Source organism: Centroberyx affinis, unplaced genomic scaffold (genome assembly GCF_046629955.1).
Source record: "Centroberyx affinis isolate AG114_WGS23_722 - 3 ecotype Tasmania unplaced genomic scaffold, CSIRO-AGI_Caff_v1 ptg001843l_1, whole genome shotgun sequence".
NCBI lineage: Eukaryota > Metazoa > Chordata > Actinopteri > Beryciformes > Berycidae > Centroberyx > Centroberyx affinis.
This window is the reverse complement of record NW_027280222.1, coordinates 174,838-194,982: the sequence shown is the minus strand read 5'-3', so window position 1 is coordinate 194,982 and position 20,145 is coordinate 174,838. Positions and strand designations below refer to the sequence as shown.

The 20,145-nt window shown below is 40.6% G+C and overlaps 2 protein-coding genes across 2 annotated transcripts; both read left to right on the top strand.

Annotated features, from left to right (window-relative positions):
• The first annotated feature begins 56 nt into the window (after positions 1 to 56).
• LOC139652688 (dynamin-binding protein-like) lies at positions 57 to 11,449 on the top strand. The gene is made up of 13 exons (XM_071529849.1): positions 57 to 263; positions 1,131 to 1,230; positions 2,224 to 2,371; positions 4,073 to 4,090; positions 5,765 to 5,964; positions 6,644 to 6,774; positions 6,906 to 7,010; positions 7,372 to 7,500; positions 7,690 to 8,022; positions 8,568 to 8,756; positions 8,890 to 9,088; positions 9,370 to 10,034; positions 10,217 to 11,449. Exons 1-13 carry the CDS (start codon positions 57 to 59, stop codon positions 10,400 to 10,402), a joined length of 2,610 nt encoding a protein of 869 aa, XP_071385950.1. The 3' UTR covers positions 10,403 to 11,449.
• A 790-nt stretch (positions 11,450 to 12,239) lies between these two features.
• Positions 12,240 to 17,942, top strand: LOC139652687 (hyaluronan-binding protein 2-like). The gene is made up of 13 exons (XM_071529848.1): positions 12,240 to 12,329; positions 12,841 to 12,868; positions 12,963 to 13,058; positions 13,386 to 13,496; positions 14,074 to 14,190; positions 14,484 to 14,600; positions 14,754 to 14,925; positions 15,277 to 15,368; positions 15,464 to 15,725; positions 15,858 to 16,000; positions 16,460 to 16,597; positions 17,415 to 17,560; positions 17,784 to 17,942. The coding sequence occupies exons 1-13, from the start codon at positions 12,240 to 12,242 to the stop codon at positions 17,940 to 17,942; spliced, it is 1,671 nt and encodes a 556-aa protein (XP_071385949.1).
• Positions 17,943 to 20,145: the final 2,203 nt, after the last annotated feature.

The window sequence follows — 20,145 nt, the reverse complement described above, 5'->3', positions numbered from 1 at the left end:
TCCATTCATCACCCAGTGACAGAGCCAAATCTGACCCCTTTCCTGTCTTTCCAGAGATGACCCTCCTGTCGTCCCAACCCAAACCCTTGGAGTCTACCCCAGACTCGACCCCCATCACCACCGGCGGCACCGAGGATCCCGAGCTGAGGATGCTGGAGAAGAGGGAGAAGGTCATCGAGGAGCTGCTGCAGACTGAGAAGGACTACATCAAAGACCTGCAGATGTGCGTCAAGGAGATCATCCAGCCGCTGCAACGCAAACAGGTGAAGAGATGTCATGATCGCCCTACAAGTACAGCAGATAGTAGCTGAGTCAGACCATTTAGATGAGAATAGGACCTCAAGATGTGTTGGAAGAGATTGTTGAGCAGTTCCAAGGAAAAATGGACGTTTTTACGTTTTTATTAAGAACTAACAATTTCAGAGGATTTTATTCCTTGTGCTACAAAAGAGAACGCAGTGTTTGTGCTATTTGTATCTTTTAGGACTTATAAGGTAGAGTAGATCTCAGATGCTTTTGAAGGAGATCACCCAGTAGCTCCAACAGAAACAGCTACTTCAGAGAGACAGACAGAGAGAGTAACCAATACACTTTTATTTTATTGTATGTATTTAGTCATTTATTTATTTCATTTTTCTTTTTTTATTAATATAATCTTAATCTCTCAATATCTTGAAACCCCACATATTTGATATTTTTCTCTTTGAATGTTACTGTATACTGCATATAAAATGTGTGTAACCCTTGTTACCAACAAACATTAATTCCTTCACATAGTTTACTGATCCTCACTCTGCGATGGAGGCTCTGAGTATGGGAGCTGAACACGCAGCAGCCCAGTTCCTCTGTCCAGGCACTGACTCTCTCACACACATGCACACACCTAGACTGATATTCATCTTGATGCTTTGGCAATATTGTCTGTGAACTTTCATGCCAATAAAGCACATTGAATTGAAAATTGAATTGAATTGAGTAGAGGCAGGGAGAAGATAGAGGAAAGGCTGAGTACCACTGAAGTAGGAATAGAAGAATGAAGTGGTTTTGGTTTTGTGTTGTGCGTATCTCAGTAAACAGAACAGAGGAACTTTGTCCGATGCCTTAACACTTTCCATCGACCTGCCTTAAAGGTGCAGAATGTGGACTTTGACGGCCTCTTCGGCAACATCAGCTCTGTGATTGACCTGTCACAGCGCCTGTTTAAGACACTGCAGGACACAGACTCTACTGGTAAGGAAGCAGTTCTTAACAGACTCATATATACAGTAGATGTCCTGTGAAATAATGGTTTTACCTACCACCCACTTACACACAGCATTGCACCCTACACCTTGCACTGTACATTCAAGCAGGGGAATTTCAACTCAAACAGCCAGCCAATAACATTTTATTGGGTGAGACTTTGAACATGTTTTGAAAAGCATCAGCACTACAGGGTGTAGGCTGAAGGATATGAAGTTATGCCAAAGTTAAGCTTTATTAAGCTTGATTTATTGTTTTCTGGTCTTAACAGTAACTTGAATGTCACCACAGAGGCAGATACTTTCCACAAAGTCTTGATGTTCTTTTGAAAACGGATTCCCAAATATCGATCTAGATATGGTGCATGTTGAGAATGTGATATGAGAATGTGATAGCTTGCCTTCTTCAAATTTATTTCAGCCATCAGTTGGCGGCACCCAAGTTAAAAACCATTGGTCAGTTGAAAAATATTGCCCCCGATATTGTGTTTATAGTGGATCTGACACTGTTTTAGGGCTGCAACTAACGATTATTTTCATTGTCGATTAATCTGTCGATTATTTTCTCGATTAATCGATTAGTTGTTTGGTCTATAAAATGTCAGAAAATAGTGAAAAATGTCGATCAGTGTTTCCCAAAGTCCAAGATGACGTCCTCAAATGTCTTTTTTTTCCACAACCCAAAGATATTCAGTTTACTGTCATAGAGGAGTAAAGAAACCAGAAAATATTCACATTTAAGAAGCTGGAATCAGAGAATTTTGACTTATTTTTCTTAAAAAATTACTCAAACTGATTAATCGATTATCAAAATAGTTGGCGATTAATTTAATAGTTGACAACTAATCGATTAATCGATTAATCGTTGCAGCTCTACACTGTTTCTGATGGATTTTTTGTGATTTTTGTAAGAGTTAGAACCTATCCCTTTTTCTTTCCTGTTCCCCATTTTGAGTACCATTTCTTTGCTCTGTCCTCTCAGGAAAGGTATTTCTGGACTTCAAGTCAGAGCTGGAGGAGGTCTACAAGATCTACTGCCAGAACCACGATGATGCCATCTCTCTCCTGGAGAGCTATGAGAAGGATGAAAACATCCAGCGGCATGTGCTGGAGTGTCTGGAGAAACTGAGGTGAGTAGCTGTGGAACCACGCAGACCTGGAGAAAGAACACGTCTGGAAAATGGGTTCCTACGTTTTATGATCCCATCGTTGACTTGTGTGTGTGACTTAAAAACATATTATTCACCCCTGTGCATGTGAGTGGCTAGAAATATGCTCTGTGAGTGTGTATGTGTGTGTGTAAAAGCATGAAAACAAACGAGCGAGTAGCTTCTAATACAAATATACAGTTTGCTAAGTTAAACATTAACTGTAAAAACCTGTTGATCATTTATTGTTTGTAGAGTTCATTAAGTGGAAAGGTAATGGAAACTTTATTGTTACTGTATCTCTGGATCAGACCCTTTTCAAAAAAGTAACTGGGTGGCAGTGGCACACTTGGTTTAAATGGGTTGTCGGCTTTTGGAGTTGTGTAATTATTTTCTATTGGATAGAAACTTCTGTGGACATTTAGGACGTTCTGATTTTCTGTCTTCGCAGTAAAAATGAAGAAAACAGACATGATACTGTGGAGTTTCGGGCTAGGCTTTCCTGTTGGCTCATATTCACATGGTGTTAATTTATGATAGGTTTGGTAGCAGACTTTGAACTTGGACGCGTGGGCAAGTTATGGGAGAGAAGTACAGTCACATCACATGTATACACGCAAACGATACTTTGTCTGAAATAAGACGTTTTATTCAACATTTTTGTGCTTAAAATGTCTCATTTCCCTTGAAGGACAAAGAGACCTTACTATTTCGTACCCCTGCTGTGTGTGGGCCGCTTCTCGTTGTATCTCAGTACATCTCAGTAATGTGGAGCGGCCGAAGAATGTGCCCTACCTGGTTTCACCTGTCTGGTTTCACCGTCTCTCACCAGTGACTCAGGCACTTGAGCTAACACTGCTGTGTTTAGACACTTGTTCTGGAAAATATAGTCGTCCGTCTTTGTTTGAAGGTAAACACAAGGCTTTGATAATCCGGAAGCCTTGGAAACAAGAAGGGCTCTGGTTCCAAGAACAAATCTCCTTTACAGCGAAAGGACAATATACAGCTTGAAGTATAGAATAATGCCTACATTGTCTGTCCCTTGTTGACATGAAGTTGTTTTTAGTCAGGTTCATTTTTTTTCTTTTGAAGTGCTGTTTTTTTAGTCACTTTGTGTACCAGCTAAGTGTTGCCAACCTTAACAGGACAATATAATAGTCTATTCTAAAGGGTGTGTATGTGTCTGTTGTAATATATACACCTACTAAGCTTACCACAGGTCATGTGTGTGCAGTCGCTATCAGCCTCAGCACAGGGACATGTGACTGCCCTTCTCGAGACTGCAAGTGCCAGCCGATCTCCTTGACAGAACTTTTACCTCTGCGTTCGGCCCCTGGCCAGGTTTAAGAGAGCGCTCACTAAATGAAACCATAACAACCCCAGCTGCTGTGGGCTCGAGTCTTTTATTAACTCTGCAGGGTTCTGGTCAGATTCTTTGGATTTAGTTGAAATACAACCTGAAGTTTTCTGCCATTTGGCAACATACTGAACCTGTATAGGCACATAAGTAACGTTATGTTCATTTAATAGTGGTGGTGTAACGCTGTCAAAGGTGTAAAGGCCTCCTTGACACCTTGTAGGCAAACAAACAAACTTTATTTATGAAAGATGTCATCAGGTCATAGGCTCATAAATCCTGTTTCTGTCATCTTTTCTCCTTCTTTCCCTCCTTCCCCACAACAGGGCCGTGTATCGAGAGTGGTAAGTCTCCTTAACGAGTGTTGTTATGTTTTCCAGCATGAGAATCATCTGACCGCATGCCTATGGCTCACTAACCCCGCTGGAAACAACCTGTGTGCATGTGTGTTCACTTTTTTAGAGCTAAAAAACCAAAGTGTTTTGCTGAGTGTGACGGTGAAAGAAAGCTGTGCCGCTACGCAAGGCCATTTCAATTTCCTTCCCTGGATTGAGATAGACTCCAGCCTCTGTCATAATCTGTTGTTGCTTGTGTTTGCATGTGCATGTGTGTATACTATTTTTGTGATGAGAAATAATACTATGTAATACATTATATTATTACATTATTGACCTTCCCTTCCCCAGCTCCCCCAGGATCAACAAAGAGATTGTTGTTGGTCCTGGAAAACATTTACTGTATCTAATGCCATCTAATGGAGCAAAGCAGCAATAGCAATATACAGTTAAGGTTATAGTCAATATTATTTGAAAAGCCATCATTTAGAAGCAGATACAGAAGCATATTGCATTCATCTTGGAAACAAAATGATTTCAACAGGTTTTCTTGTAAGAATGAGATCTATTCTCATAACTACTAAATTTTTCTTGTTATCAGATCTTTTCTCGCTCGCTTTAATCCTGTAAAACATGTCAACACACTCAGGATGTTCTGCATAGCTGAAGTGAAAAATGTGTGTATTGACATGTTTTACAGGGTTAGAAGCGGATTAAGTTTCCGCTTAAATTTTCCTAACAAATAAGAAGTTGCGAATCAGAAACTGACTTGAGCCTTGTGATTCTTTGTTCATAATAATGCAAAATTATCTCATAATTACAATTACAATTTCCCATTTGGCAGACGCTTTTATCCAAAGCAACGTACATATGAGATTTTAATACAACACAAGCAAAGATCTAGTCAGGAGAGAACAACGAGAGTAAGTGCCATAAAGCTAAGCTCTGGTCCAACAGGACATAGGTGCTACGAGGCAGTGCTGTGAGGCAGTGCATAGACAGGATAGAGTGCAAAGAGGCAGATAAAGATTTTATTTATTTATTTATAGATTACACAGTCCATCAGGTGAGAAGGTGTTCGCTAAAGAGCTGGGTCTTTAGCCTTTTCTTAAAGATTAATTATGAGAAAACATATCATTATTACGAGAAAATCTGGTAATTGTTTTTTTTTTCAAGATGAATGCAGTTAGCTTCTATAGAACATTAATCAAATCAAATAATTTGGGTAATTTATGAAAACAATCATAAATTACCCAATTTGATTTGTTTTAGATTCCAAATGAACTCACTCAGTTTGGAGTTGAGCTATTTGAGCTGTTGTGTGCTCTAGATTGCATTAAAACTAAGCAAATCAATGCATTTTTTTTTTTCATATTGTGCCATCCCTGTTCTCATGCTGTCTCCCAAAAACTATATGTGTCATCATCAGAGTGTGTGTGTGTGCTTTCTTGGGCTGATGGCTACATATCATGGGGTCATACAGTCATGGAGCTGGCAGCACATGAGGGAGAGGCATGTGTGGAGTGAACTTGGGATGAGGGTGTCATTGTCAAAAGCAGTGGATGCCTGTTGGGTTTGTGTCTGATTCTTGACAGTATATTTTGCTCAAGCTCCTCCTTTTCTCTCTCTCTGTCGCTGCCTTCTCTCCATCCTCCACCCTCTCTCCCTCTCTCTCTCTTTCAGGGGGAAGACGAATTACATCAACCTCGGCTCCTTCCTGATCAAGCCGGTGCAGCGGGTGATGCGCTACCCGCTGCTGCTGATGGAGCTGCTGGGAGCGACGCCCGAGAGCCACCATGACCGGGCACAGCTGACCCAGGCCGTGCAGGCCGTCAAGGAGATCAACGTGAACATCAACGAGTACAAGCGCAGGAAGGATCTGGGTAAAGCCCCTCACTCACTGGCCGATTTTATACTGTCCTAGACAAAAGTTTCATGCCGTGTTGAATCATTGTTGTTGAGTGTGACAAGGTCAGAGAGGGGCGATGAAGTTCCCGTGTTGAATTTTAGCCTCCGAAAAAGTTCTGTCAGTTTCATAAGTTTTGCTTTTCAAGTTTTTTAGCCTGGCTGGTGTTCAAGTTTTGGTTTTAACTCTATTACACTGAGACATGGCCAGCAATGATGGCTTACAGGTACAGATGTGATTAATAAACATGTCAAGAAAGGCATCGGACGACATACAGTACACACAGTATGATGATAGAATCGGCTGCATCTTGCACAGTCTGACAAGGCTGATATCAAGATTTGTACTTGGGTCCCGTTGCACAAGCTGACATGCAATAAACACAAAAGACGATCAGAGTTGCACAGTCTGCAGTGGGTTTAAGTGAGTTGGGATTGGTGGGGATTTCTTAATGGGTTGGGTGGCGGGGTGGGTAGTTGATCCATAGATGACTAGATTTGTGAATGGATCAATAGTAAGGAGGGAGGAAAGGAGAAAGAGGATTGACGTGATGTTGTGTGTGTGTATATGTGTTAAAGTTGTCCGCTAGATTTGTCTCTGGAAATAAGTGTGTTGACTGGGTTCCCTGCCTCAAGTTTTCCCTCTGCTGTCCACAGTGGTGAAGTACAGGAAGGGGGACGAGGATACGTTGATTGACAAGATCTCCAAGCTGAGCATGCACTCCATCATCAAAAAGTCCAACCGAGTCAGCAGCCACCTCAAGCACCTCACGGGAATATCACCCCAGGTAGCTAATTTTATAACCTAAGTGGGAGTTTACATGAAGGCTACAGGAAGAGGCATTAAACTCCTCCTGATTGTTGTGAATGAAAATGTGTTGGTACTTATCTCTGTCTTTGTCTTCCGTCTTTTTCTCAGATCAAAGATGAAGCGTTTGACGAGTCTGAAAAGAAGTTCAGGCTGCAAGAGAGACTCATTAAGTCTTTTATCAGGGACATTTCCTTGTACCTGCAGCATATACGGGTAGGAGCACCTGAATCATCTGTGATATATTACCATTATCATTCTCTTTGCTTTGCACAGATATTACACACATCTGATAATCCAATAATCCTCATCTGTAAACAGAAACAATAACTTTTACTATCAAATGAAAACTTCAAAAGTCAGTTCAGTATAAAACCTAACTATCGATCATTGTGAAGAAATTAGAATTATCACACACTGGTTTATCCTAAATTACCCTACACACTACTATCCTAACATTAATATATTTAATACTCATATATTCCAGTAAATGTATTTGATGCATATATTTTGTAATGTATTTTTGTAGTGTTTTAATTTGTGCTAATGGGGAAAAAAATACATCTCTGCTCTATAGGAATCGGCATCTGTGAAGGTCCTGGCAGCCATCAGTTTCTGTGACATCTACACAGAGCGCAGTGTGCTGGACCCCGAGCGCTTCCAGAGAGCCCACCGCAGCATCAGCGACAAGCAGTTCACACAGTTTGTAAGTCCTCTTCCTCTGCTTAGCTTCAGTTTGATGATGTAATAGTTGTGCAAAATTATCCTTTTTTAGATATTATATATAAAATATTACTTCAGTGCATGCACATAGTGTTCTATATCTCTAAGTTTTTGTACAACATTCTGACAACATTCTTACCACCAAACACCCCCCCTCTGTTTCCCTGAGCAGAAGGAGCGCACAGAGGCCTTAGTCATCAACCCGCTCACTCAGCTCCTCCTCATGTTCGCCGGGCCCCACAAACTCATCCAAAAGCGCTTCGACAAGCTGCTGGACTACGACAACTGCAAGGAGCGCGCCGAGCGGCTTAAGGACCGCCGCGTCCAAGACGAGCTGCAGGCGGCGCGCAACAACTACGAGGCGCTCAACGCCCAGCTCCTGGACGAGCTTCCCAAGTTCCACTGCGCGGCCGAGGAGCTGTTCACCGGCTGTGTGAGGGCCTTCGCTCAAGCCCAGAAGGACTTCATGAAGATGACACTGGGAGAGCTGCAGCCCCTCCTGCAGGTTGTGAGTGTGTGTTTTGTTTATGGGGGTGTTGTAGGCTGTGAGTGGGTGAAACTGGACATTGGGTCACATGTGCATGTATGAATGAAATCCTTCATGTGTGTGCTGTGTACTACACTGTCAAAAGTTTGGACACACCACATTTTTATTTATTTTACTATTTTCCACATTTTAGAATAGTAGTAAAGACATCAAAACTATGAAATGACACAAATGGAATTATGCAGCGACCAAAAAAGTGTTAAACAAATCAAAACTATCTTAGATTCTTTAATGTAGCCACCCTTCAGCCTTGATGGAAAGGCAAAGGCTTTGGAAAGAAATTCATACATAGGCATCAACTTCACTATTTATATTTGTCTAAGACATTTAGAGCATTTAAGCTTGAAAAACATTACATTCGATCAGGTGTGTCCAAATTTTTGACTGACAGTGTATATGCCGGTTAAAACAATTCACTTTTCTATTCCTAATCTAGATGCTCGCTTCTGAAACTGCCGCATTCCATTATTAACGCAGACACTTTTCTCTCCCTCTGTCTCCAGTTTTCTGGCATCGGTGGCACAGAGGGCAACCTGGTGGCTCTGTTCCAAGAGGAGTATGGTCGGGTTCTCCAGCTTCTGCAGAGCTTCAGCTTCTGTCCGGAGAACCTGCCTCCTGCCACCTCCACACGCAAGCCCTTCGAGAAGAAGACTCTCGAGAAGCAGACCTCCAAGAAGCAACTGCAAGGACCTGTGAGTTGAATTCTCATTCCACATCTACCTCAACTTTGATTCTCATATTTTGATAATTATGAAGATTTTCAGCACTGTACACCCAGTTATGAACGTGATCTAACCATGAGCCACGTCCTTATGCCTCTTTCAGCCCAATAGCACCTTGCAGACAGATGAGCAGCGTGCGGGGCTTCTGGCTCGCTACGGCCCTGAGAAACTCTTCCAGGCCGAGAGGAACTTCAATGCAGCTCAGGATCTGGACGTGTCTGTGCTGGAGGGAGATATCATAGGCGTTATCAAGCAGCAGGATCCCATGGGTAGCCACAATCGCTGGTTAATTGATAACGGAGGTGGGTAATCTGGACTCCTAGACCTGATAGATAAACTGGGTTTGCGTGGGAAGTAGTGATATGGTGCCAAAGCATAATAAATATTGACCAATGATGATCACACAAAAACTGAATCCACTGCTTGATCGGTCAACCAAATAACCAGGCAAGCAAGTCGTCGAGTAAGTTGTGTTAACTTCTGGATCAGTGAAGTTCAGTCCATTGATATCTGAACCTGGAAAGAGGTTGGTAAAAATGTCTGATGCAGCGATGTGATCTATTTCCATTTCTTCTTTTTGCAGTCACCAAGGGCTTTGTGTACAGCTCCTTTCTCAAACCCTACAACCCACGCAGGAGCCAATCGGACGTGTCCATTGAGAGCCAGTCGTCCAATGAGTCAGGCTACGGTGGCTCCTCCCCTGTTTTCTCCCGCCAGAACAGCAACAGCACGCTGACCTTTAACCAGGAAACGGCCACCGTCAGCTTTTCCGCGACGCAGCCCCAAAGCCATTCCTCGCCACACCCCTCGCTGGACTCTGCCTCCTCCCGCAGGAGCCATCACAGAGATGCGCCTAATCCTAACTCCGCCAGCCAGAGCAACTCCATAAACTCCTCACCCAGAAATCCCTCAAATCATAGGGAATTGTCAGACCAAACGTACCAGAGACACAAAGACACGGACCCCTCCTACCGGCATTCAGGCAATCACAGAGACTCGTTTGACGTGAGCCAAGCAAACCCGACCGGCCACAAGGACCTATCGGACCTGTCGGAGACGGACTCTTGTTCTTCACACAGAAACAATGGCTCTCAAAGGTATGGCCAAGCAGACACAGGCAGCGGTTCATACCAGTGGAGAAATGGAGATAGTAGCAGCCAGAGGAAGTCTGCTTACGGCCGAGATGAATACATTGAACCGGAACCGGAGCCAGAACCAGAACCTGAGAGTGAACTCGATGGTCATCAGGTGAGATTGTTTGACCACTGTGATGTATTTTGTGTTTATCATCTGAAATGCACCAGCTCATTTCCAGTATCAAAACGAGGATAGACAAGTATTTTTTTTTTTCATATTGACAGAAAAGTGTATAAAAACTGAAAGCAAACCATAAACTAACAGAGATTTTTGTTTATTTTAATTTTTTTCAGATTTACTACGCTCTCTACTCCTTCAGTGCCCGTTGCGCAAATGAACTGAGCATCTCGGCCAATCAGCGCGTCCGTATACTGGAGTTCCAGGACATGAACGGCAACAATGAGTGGTGGCTGGGGGAGGCGGGGGGCCGGCAGGGCTACGTGCCTTCCAACTACATCCGCAAATCCGAATATACATGAACAATTTCTTATCAGGGGGATGATGCATGACAAAAAACCTTCTTCTCCCTTGAGAGGGCCAACACTGTGAGAACAGACAGAACAAAAAAACAAGCAAGCAGCTAGACACCTGGTGACTTATTTTTGATCTGTTGTCATGGAGTTTGATAGTGAGAAGAACTTCCTTTTTTGGGACTTACTAGTGCTGCTGACACTACTCTGAAAGTTAGCATTATATGCCTATATTTATAGACTTTTTTATTATTTTTACTTGCTGGTAACTTCTTTACCATACTCCCTTTTGTATCCAGTGAAACACCTGTGAATTGCGGCAGGATTTCTCCATATCCTCTGGGTCTGAAGAGAGTGAATTGTATGTTGAAGAGAACAGCTTAAAGGATAGCACATTGGGATTTGCAATGGAAATGTGAATGCTTTTGGCTCAGACATGTAAAAACTACATCAGGTGGCATGCAGACAGGCTGATTTAAACACTGTGTTAATGACATTTTGTGCATGTGTTTTATTACACCACAAGAAGAATGAACGGCATGAAGATTAGATGCGTTTACAGTGTACAGCAATCGAAGTGTGAGGCACTTAGGTTATCCACTGGTTGCAGGTTTGAAGTGACTGTGGGGCCAACAAAAGGTTTTAAGTTTGGAGTGTTGTATGAAATTAATATGGACTATATGATTTTGTCTTTTCATCAGAAATGTGTTTGTCCACAGTATAAAACTAAGGACAAATTTGAATGGCATATGACTACATAGGTATGGTTACAAGCACTCCCCTTGAACTTTTTGTCAGTAACCTGAATGCAGTGTTTTTTTCAACTGGGTTGACATTATGTAAGCAGGTGATGACCAGTTTGACCTGTAAGAGGTCGACCAGTAGGGACAGAGAGATTGTGAGCATGTGGTCAGATCTTAACCCCGATTGATTTCTCCTTTCTCTCCCCATGTACATTATATATATATATATATAATGCTGTATATTGAGAATGTATTACTGCACCCAGTGTAACGTGATCACTGTTTGAATAAAAAAACAGCTCAGCTGACAAATCATGACTATCCATGTCTGAAAGATCTCTTTTTATATTATTTTAAATGATGAATGAATTATTCCTTTGTCATGTATTGTGGAAAGGTTGACACAATGTTATTGCCGTATTACATAGTTTTGTATTTTAAGGCTATTCATCACTTAATGAAATTAATTCCAAATGATTATGACATTGAAGGGATATTATTTCAATGTTTTACTGCGGTCACACTAATGAGAACAGTACAGTAAATCGCAAGAATAGCTGGATTGCAATACTGAGTCACAGTATTTAGTATTTTTCAAAACATTAAGAATTGCAGAAGTATATTGTCACCCAAGTTTTGTGATAATGAATCAGCTGCTCTCTTTTGCCAAGCAAAACTCCTGTGTATTGAGAAACCTCAGTTCACTCAGTAAAAAACAATCTTGTATACTGAACCGATGACCACAACCAATTTTAATGATTTTAGGGACGTCTTTTGTTTTAGATAGTCCATACTTTAACTACATACACATACATAAACTGAGTCATTAAATGGGACAACAGCACAGTTTGGCATGCCTCTGTTTCTTCAAATGTATTTGTATTATTATTTTTTCTGTTTTAATGCTAATTCACTCATTTTGATGACCTCTTCAGAAATAAAGGTCGTAGACCAAAAAGGAAGAAGAATTCAATTAAGTAACTCAATGCAAGGCACTAATGATTAACAGGTAGGTGGAGTGTCGGGGGTCTTTATGCTCCAGAGGGTTTATTTAGGAGGACTCACTGAACAAAAACTACAGTATAGACTTCCACTGGTCCGTCATGCAGGCCAGTCTCTACATCACCATGGTCTCCTCAATAGCCATACTCTTAAACTTGTGTGCACTCACTGCGTTTGGACAGGAATTGTATGTAAGTATGTAAAAAGTATAGGCTGAATACCGTCTGTGTGCTGTCAAAACCTCCAAAAAGGCAACTCTTCAGGAATCTATGCAATGTTTAACAATTTGGAAGGGATTCAGAATTGGTTAACTGCTTTGGAGCACTAAAATTTCTGCGAACACCAGAAATGTGTATTAAAGGACAACAATTAGGCAATTTTCTTCAGGACATAGATGATGTTAGGATTATTGGTTAATGGTTGGAACATCCACAGCCTCTGTTTGCACTCCAATAATTAATTTTATTCAGATATTGGATGATTTAACCATTAGAGGGGATAAAAGTAATTAAATTGTAGCATAAAGGTGCACAATATGATTTTATCAAATGAAGGGTGTGAGCATACATGTTTGTTTTTATCCACTCCATGCTTCACACTACAGTCATGCATAAGACTTCTACTGTTGGCCTTTTTGTCTACCTTCTAGTAATATGTTTTCTCAAATTCAGAAATAATTTATACATTTTATTTTTATTACAGGTAATTACAGAAACAGATGATGCTGACGGTAAAAACACTTTAGATTTGTCTTTCTGTGGTGAAATATAACTTTATTAGTTCCTCAAGACTGGAATGCTCATAAGTTTCTTTTTCCTTCACAGCCTATGATTATGGCTATGATTATGCTACTGAAACACCAGCAGAAAATGTTGATTTTGCTGTAGATGACTGGTTGTATGAGCTGTTGGATCTCACAGGTAAGTGATCTCTGCCTCAGATAGGGGTTAGCAACTCCAAAGGTGAAGGTTTGACTGCCCACATGTGTGCTGTGAAATCAATGCATGCAGCAGTGTGACATCCAAGCCGTAACTTAAACAGATATCTTGTCTGTCTTGAAGTCTACAGATGGAGAAATCAACTGATAAAGATACAATCAATTGCATTCTGTGCCTCCTGACCCCTGTTTTTTTCTTAATTGTTCAATGTTCATGTGTCCTTTACTCTCCTTTATATAAACTCTGTTCAGACTGCACTTAAGGTTTCCATTATCAGTAATCACTTGACATCATTGTGTCTTCATTTAGATGAGTGTGATCCAAACCCGTGTCTCAACGGAGGCGTCTGCGATCATGCTGCTGGCGGCGGCTTCCTGTGTTCATGTCCTGAGCCTTATTCAGGAAAGAAGTGTCAAACCGGTATGGCTGTCTACCAGTACTCATATATGTGGGTCAAAGGAGAAATACCTTTGCATTTAGGCAGTTGAGATAGATATGTATATGAATACCAACACAGAATATGTATTTTGAACTCCTGCTTTTTAACCTTCTTGCCTGATAGAATTAAACGTTCACCAATGTGCCGTAGAAACCTGCTAGTCTGTTGATTGAATGAGAAATCAGTTTTCCAATGTCATTTTCTGCTAAAATATCAGGTGTATCAGAGTTTCCATTAAGACAATAATCTATAAAGTTCTAATGTTTTTTCTCAATGTAGGTCTAACCTAACTGTAGGGCTAAACCTAACCTAAAGCAAAAAAAAATGGAGGAAAATGTGGGCATAATGAATTTGTTGTGAAGAAAATTTGTGTTCCTTAAATTCAAATTATTTCCCTGCATCGTTGTCCAATGCACATTCAATTCTACTTTAATAACCTCAGCTGCAGTTTCCACCAAATATGAAATTCAATTTTGAATTGTGCCTGATCCTGTTTGGGCTAAACTTAAATCTACCTCAAGACGGTTCTTCTCAACTACTCTACCATCTCTTTTTCAGTGAAAGATGTTTGCAAGAATGTGAAATGTGGCCATGGAGTGTGTGTTGTCACATCTACTGCACCGTTCTACCAGTGCAAGTGCAAGGCTCCGTACAAACCACCTAACTGCAGGAAAGGTCTGTTTTCATTACTGCTAGATAATGTAAATGTCTTAATCATGTTATGTTATGTTATCTTCATGTATCTCCTCATTATTTAACAGAATGTGATTTTTGATCCTGTGCTGAATCTAGCGACCAAAAACAATCAACAGCAATACATAACTCTTAATGAGTGATCATTTGCAGCTTGATAATGTAATAATTATTCATGAATGACCATTGAACAATCCATGCACCCATAAGGTTTCTGTTGCAGTGAGTCCTTTGCATTGGAGAGCAGACATTGATATTCCTGTCTGTGTTCATAGCTTCTGCCTGTAGGCCCAGTCCTTGTCAAAATGGAGGATCCTGTATCAAGGGCCACAAAAGCTCCGACTTCCAGTGTGCTTGTCCTGATGGATATAGTGGGAAGTTCTGCGAAGTCGGTAAATGAAATCATCTGCCACTATGTCGCTGTTTAAAATAGAAAAGTTTTAAAAGCACACTAAGCAGCACGTCATCTAAAAACCCAGATCCTAACAGGGAAAGGGGAACTTACTGTAGAAGGCAATTGCTCACTGTGTTGCCTGTGTTTCCAGGCCCAAATGATTGTTACCAGGAAGATGGAGAGTTTTACCGGGGCACGGTGAGTGTGACAGATGACGGGGACGAGTGTCTGGACTGGAATTCCTATTTCATCCTCCAGAAAGGGGGAGATCCCTTCAAAGAATATGCAGGCTTTGATGGAATTGGACCGCACAATTATTGCAGGTGGGAAGATCTAAGTCCTAAGTAAATGTTGCGTATGTTTACTGTTGATACAACCTTTGTGTGTGTGTGTGTGTGTGTGTGTGTGTATTTTCTTGTTTGTAGTAGAGAGTGAGGTATACTCCAAAAAAAGTTTGCGTGTGATCATTTGTTTTTCATAGACCAAGACTGTGTCATCCTGCAACATTTGATTGCACGACATTGCATAAGTGCATTTCCTTCACATTTTGGTGCTTATTGGGTGTGTCGATCTAAATTATTAAGATGCTATTTTCCAAATCCACCCTTGAATCTTTTCAGTAAAAAAAAAAGAAAAGAATTCTTTAATACTAGTTCTGTCTCTCTATTTTCAAGGAACCCTGATGGCGATGCTAGGCCCTGGTGCTTTGTTAATAAAAACGGCAACCTGAAGTGGGAGTATTGTAAAGTCAAGAACTGTTCTCGAGGTGCAACACACACACACACACACACACACACACACACACAGATTCTGCTCTCACCCAGCTCTCATTTGCTAATTTTTCGTTTCCATCTCTCCCAGCTCCAGCCACCCCACCCACCATCTATGAAACGGACGCTCCTCCAGCCAAGCCGGACTTCCTCGCTGCCCAGTTCTCCCAGTGTGGGAGGCCGCAGCCTGGCCGCTCAGCCAGGATCTTTGGGGGGAAGAAGTCTCTCCCTGGGGCCCATCCGTGGCAGGTGTCCTTGCAGACCAGGCCCAAAGGCTCCTCCCAGCCCTTCAGCCACATCTGCGGAGGCATCCTCATCGAGTCCTGCTGGGTGCTCACTGCCGCCCACTGCATGTAAGATCCACTAACAGCTCAGTCTGCTTTGTCAGTGTAGTCCTGTCCTCTTGCAGTGAAAGCAGTGTTTGATGTGGATTTGTATATTGGCACACTCATCTGTCTTGTTTAACTTTCTGTTTGTTGGCACAGTAAAGACGGGAGGGAAATGCAAGTGGTGCTGGGAGGAGTGGACATAGAGAAGGATGAAGAGTTCGATCAGGTCATTCCTGTGCAGAGAGCCATCGTCCATGAGGAGTACAAGGAGAGTCCCTTCGCCCTCTATAATGATGTTGGTGAGGTCCATAGGTTCACATACACAGCTGATGTTGCATGCTTGACTGTGTCTCTCAAGGCAAGGATCTTTTTTTTTGTACAAAATCTTTTATTTCTTACTAAAAGAAAGCATCGTACAACAACTGAAGGCAATGCAGCAAACACAATGAAGAAAACATTCTGCTTTTATTGAGATGTGAGCAATGAATGGTAATATATCAAACTAAACAATATCTATATTATTGTATTTTTAACTTGAGTCTTTTTCTCCCATCATTTGCTATAATAATATTGCTAACACACATTCATTCATTCATTCATTCATTGAATTGTAATTAATTCTGAATATCCACACCATATATGACCTCATTAAACTGACTGAATATTACAATAGGACACAAACAGTACTTTTGTAAATGTTAAAGACAGATGTAGGCTATTGTTAACAATGTTCTTTGCATTGTGCCTCTCCTCTGTAGCCATGCTTCAGCTGAAAGTCATGGACAGACCATACTGTGCCAAAGAAACCCGCTTTGTCAAGACAGCCTGCCTGCCAAATCAGCCTTTCCAAAGTGGGAAGGAGTGTGTGATCTCTGGATGGGGCGTTACTGAAACACGTACAGTATATTATTAATCTATATTGTCCACACAGACTTAATACAGCTGTCATAGCATGATGATCATTCTGAATCAACAGGGCGAGTGGCAGCAAAGTTTGAGTTTATTTACATCAATCTTGAAAAATAAGCTTGTACAGCCACTTTAATTCTTACAAGGGAAATGTTTTGAACTTTGGCAGCTCATGGATATTCATCTAATTCACCTATGCCAATATCACGCATTTACATCGGAAAACAGGAGGGTAATGCATTTCTACTTGTCTATTTCAGAGTATGTCATTTCAAGTACACCCTTTAATTCAGTATTTTAAATGTCTGATAACAAATTTCAGGGAATGATATATTTGCTCATACTTAAAGTATATTGTATACTCATATTTTAAGTGACTAAACTACCTTTTGCATTTAAAGACACAAATGAGTGTAAACGCAAGAAAACAAAGTTATTTTCTAAAGAGATATATAGAAACTTGTTCAATGTGACAAATATCTGGTGCAGAAAAACAATTGAAATTCACAATATCATGTCAATTTATCCCTGCATGTATACACAACATCTCACTGGAAGAAAATATATCGAAAATTTGGAAAAACTCTAAACTGTTTGCACCATTTTTGATGAAACCTTCATAATATTGATGCAAAAGACAAAAAATGAAAAATGTGAAAGTTGGTTCTTTCTATACTTTATTTTATATGTGCCTCAAGTATAGACTAAAAGTAATGCACTTCAACATTACATTTGAATTTAACGCTAACACTACTTTCTCTCTCTCTCTCTCCCTCTCTCTCTCTCTCTCTCTCTCTCTCTCAGAGAAGTACGGTTCCAACCAGCTGTTGGATGCTCGGGTTCTTCTGATCTCCCAGGAGCGATGCAGGGCTGCCAACGTCTACGGAGACTCATTGGATGACAGCATGTTCTGTGCAGGCAACATGAAAGGAGGTGTTGACTCCTGCCAGGTCTGTACGTGTGTGTGTGTGTGTGTGTGTGTGTTTGTGTGCGTGTGTGTGTGTGTGTGAGAGAGAGAGAGAGAGAGAGAGAAAGAGAGAGAGACAGAGAAATGTGACTCTTGCTTTTTTAACAACAGATATGCAGTCATACAGTCATGACAATAAAGCAATTTGAACTTTAGAGAGAGAGAGAATATATAGTCTTATAAAACTGACCTCTCCCTCCCTCCAGGGTGATTCGGGTGGCCCTCTGGTGTGTGAGCAGAACGGCACCCACTATGTTACAGGTGTGGTGAGCTGGGGCGACGGCTGCGGCAAGAAGTACAAGCCTGGAGTCTACACCAACGTCCACAGATTTATCGACTGGATTGCTCACCATATAATCTCATAGAGAATCATTGTGCTATGTGTGTGCATGTGGGCTGTCCAAGACTTGCTGTATTGCCCTGTGGTAAACTCAGATTTACCCTTTTAAAAATGAGTTTAGATCAGAAATCAGTATTCAGTGCTTGTCTAAATGTTTGTCAGACCTCCCACTTCATCCCCAAAATGTCAAAGATTTGTAAACTTCTAACACATTACCTCAATGTTTGTTGATCTTATCGCTCAACTATATCACACTGTTGTGTAGATAAGGATGGACTAACTGTTCCAATGTTTGAATATTTTCCCAACTTTTGTCTTGTTCGCAACACTTGTTAATAAACAAAGATACAAATGAAATGTTAATAAAGATATAAACCAACAAAGAGGTTTCTGAGGCAACTCTTCAACTGGCACTACCTCCGCACTCAAATGATCAGATTAAGCTTCTCCCACTAAACTAGGTTGTCTGTGGCAAGGAAACTTTGGGTGGATGCTTTGGGTGAATCTGTTTTGAATCCAAATGACATTTGATCATACTATTACTATAATTTATCAGTCTCTCATAATCTAGAATTTCTCATAATAGACCCATAGAGCCCATACAACTCTCATAATCAAAAATACTTGCTCTGCATTTTACCTAGAGTCACTGTCTAGGAACATGATGTAAGAGAAAGGGGAGGAATCTCTCTTTCATCCGTCAGGATGTGTCTTCAAGCTTCTCTTTCTATTGAGTTCAGTTAGCAAAGTGGCCTATTTAATTAGTACCAATTAATTATCAATTAAACTATGGTGGAAAGAGGGTAATAGTCTGGGGCTCTTTGCTCGCTCAGTGTGTCAACATGAAATCAGCTATTGAGCCAAAGATGTAGGAGAAACCTTACCAGAGTACCGTGAAACAAAATCAGGCTAAAACCCATGATCCACTGCACAAGCCTGATGTGAGCTGTACAATATACTACTGTTAAGGGAGATATTACATACTGCTCACTTGTCAAGTCAAGTCAAATTTTATTTGTATAGCACATTTCATACAGAAAGCATGTGCTTCACAAGGCCAAAAGCAATACATGAATAATAAAATAAAATACGAACGTATAAAAAAAAATACGCCATCATAAATAAAAACATTCATACATACACATGCACACATGCAGAGGACATAGATAATTTAAAGTGCAGATAATTTTAGGTAAAACAGGAGCAGACATTTGCTCTAAAAACCCAACATTAGTGTGTTAAGTCAAAAGACAGAGTTAAAAACGGCAGTAAAAATAAATTGTTTACTTACATGCAATCATTTTTGCTGAATAGTTAATAAAAATGTATTAAATATTTCATTTTTGTCATATCAAACCATTTTTAACAGCAGATGTTTTGTGGTTTTTGACTATGATTTTCTTCAATAAAAAGAAAAAAAAATATTTGTCAATGGGCTCACATACTGTAGTCTCCCTTATAAATGTATATCTCGGTTCTGACAGGTAATTCTTGACCTCCGCTTTCTGAATAGCCTATGAGCTGGGCACTGTTTTTTTTTTTCATTTTAGTGCAATGTGTTGCATAACAGGCATTTAAGACCATTAGATGCATCAATAAATCAACTTTTAATAACTTTTAATATAATCATCAGACAAATATCATTAGAGAAAACAAACAATTAATGTAATATGTTTAATATCTTGTCATTAATAGAATTGCCCCATAAAATATTCAACCACTCACATTTTTTACACTTTGCTCTCATCCTAAAAATGATCATGCACTCACAATGTGCTTATAATGTGCTTATGATGCATTTTAATGCCTTATGCCTTCAAGTAAAGCGTAACCTGTTTTTCTTTGGTGTGCCATGCATGTGCATACAGGCTTGCACAACTGATCGCCAATAGTTTGCAAAGATTAAGTTCATGTCTGACATGAATGCAAATTGAGATGAACAAAAATGAACAAAAAAACATGCCTAGTCAGCAAACCTTCCTGGATAAATAACAGTATAAAAATGGTATATAGGTTAACAAACCAAGGTTAAATAAATGAAACCATAGGACAGAAGTGCTGGGCCATGGCCTAAAACACACAAGCTCTCAAAGAATCAATGCAGCTGGCTAAAGATTGACAAGTAGGTGGGATATCTGAGTGTGATATCAATGAGGTTTGGGGTATTAAAGTGGAGCACTGACTCAGCGGTCTTGCATGCTGTGCTGAGTCTCTCTCACAGCAGCACC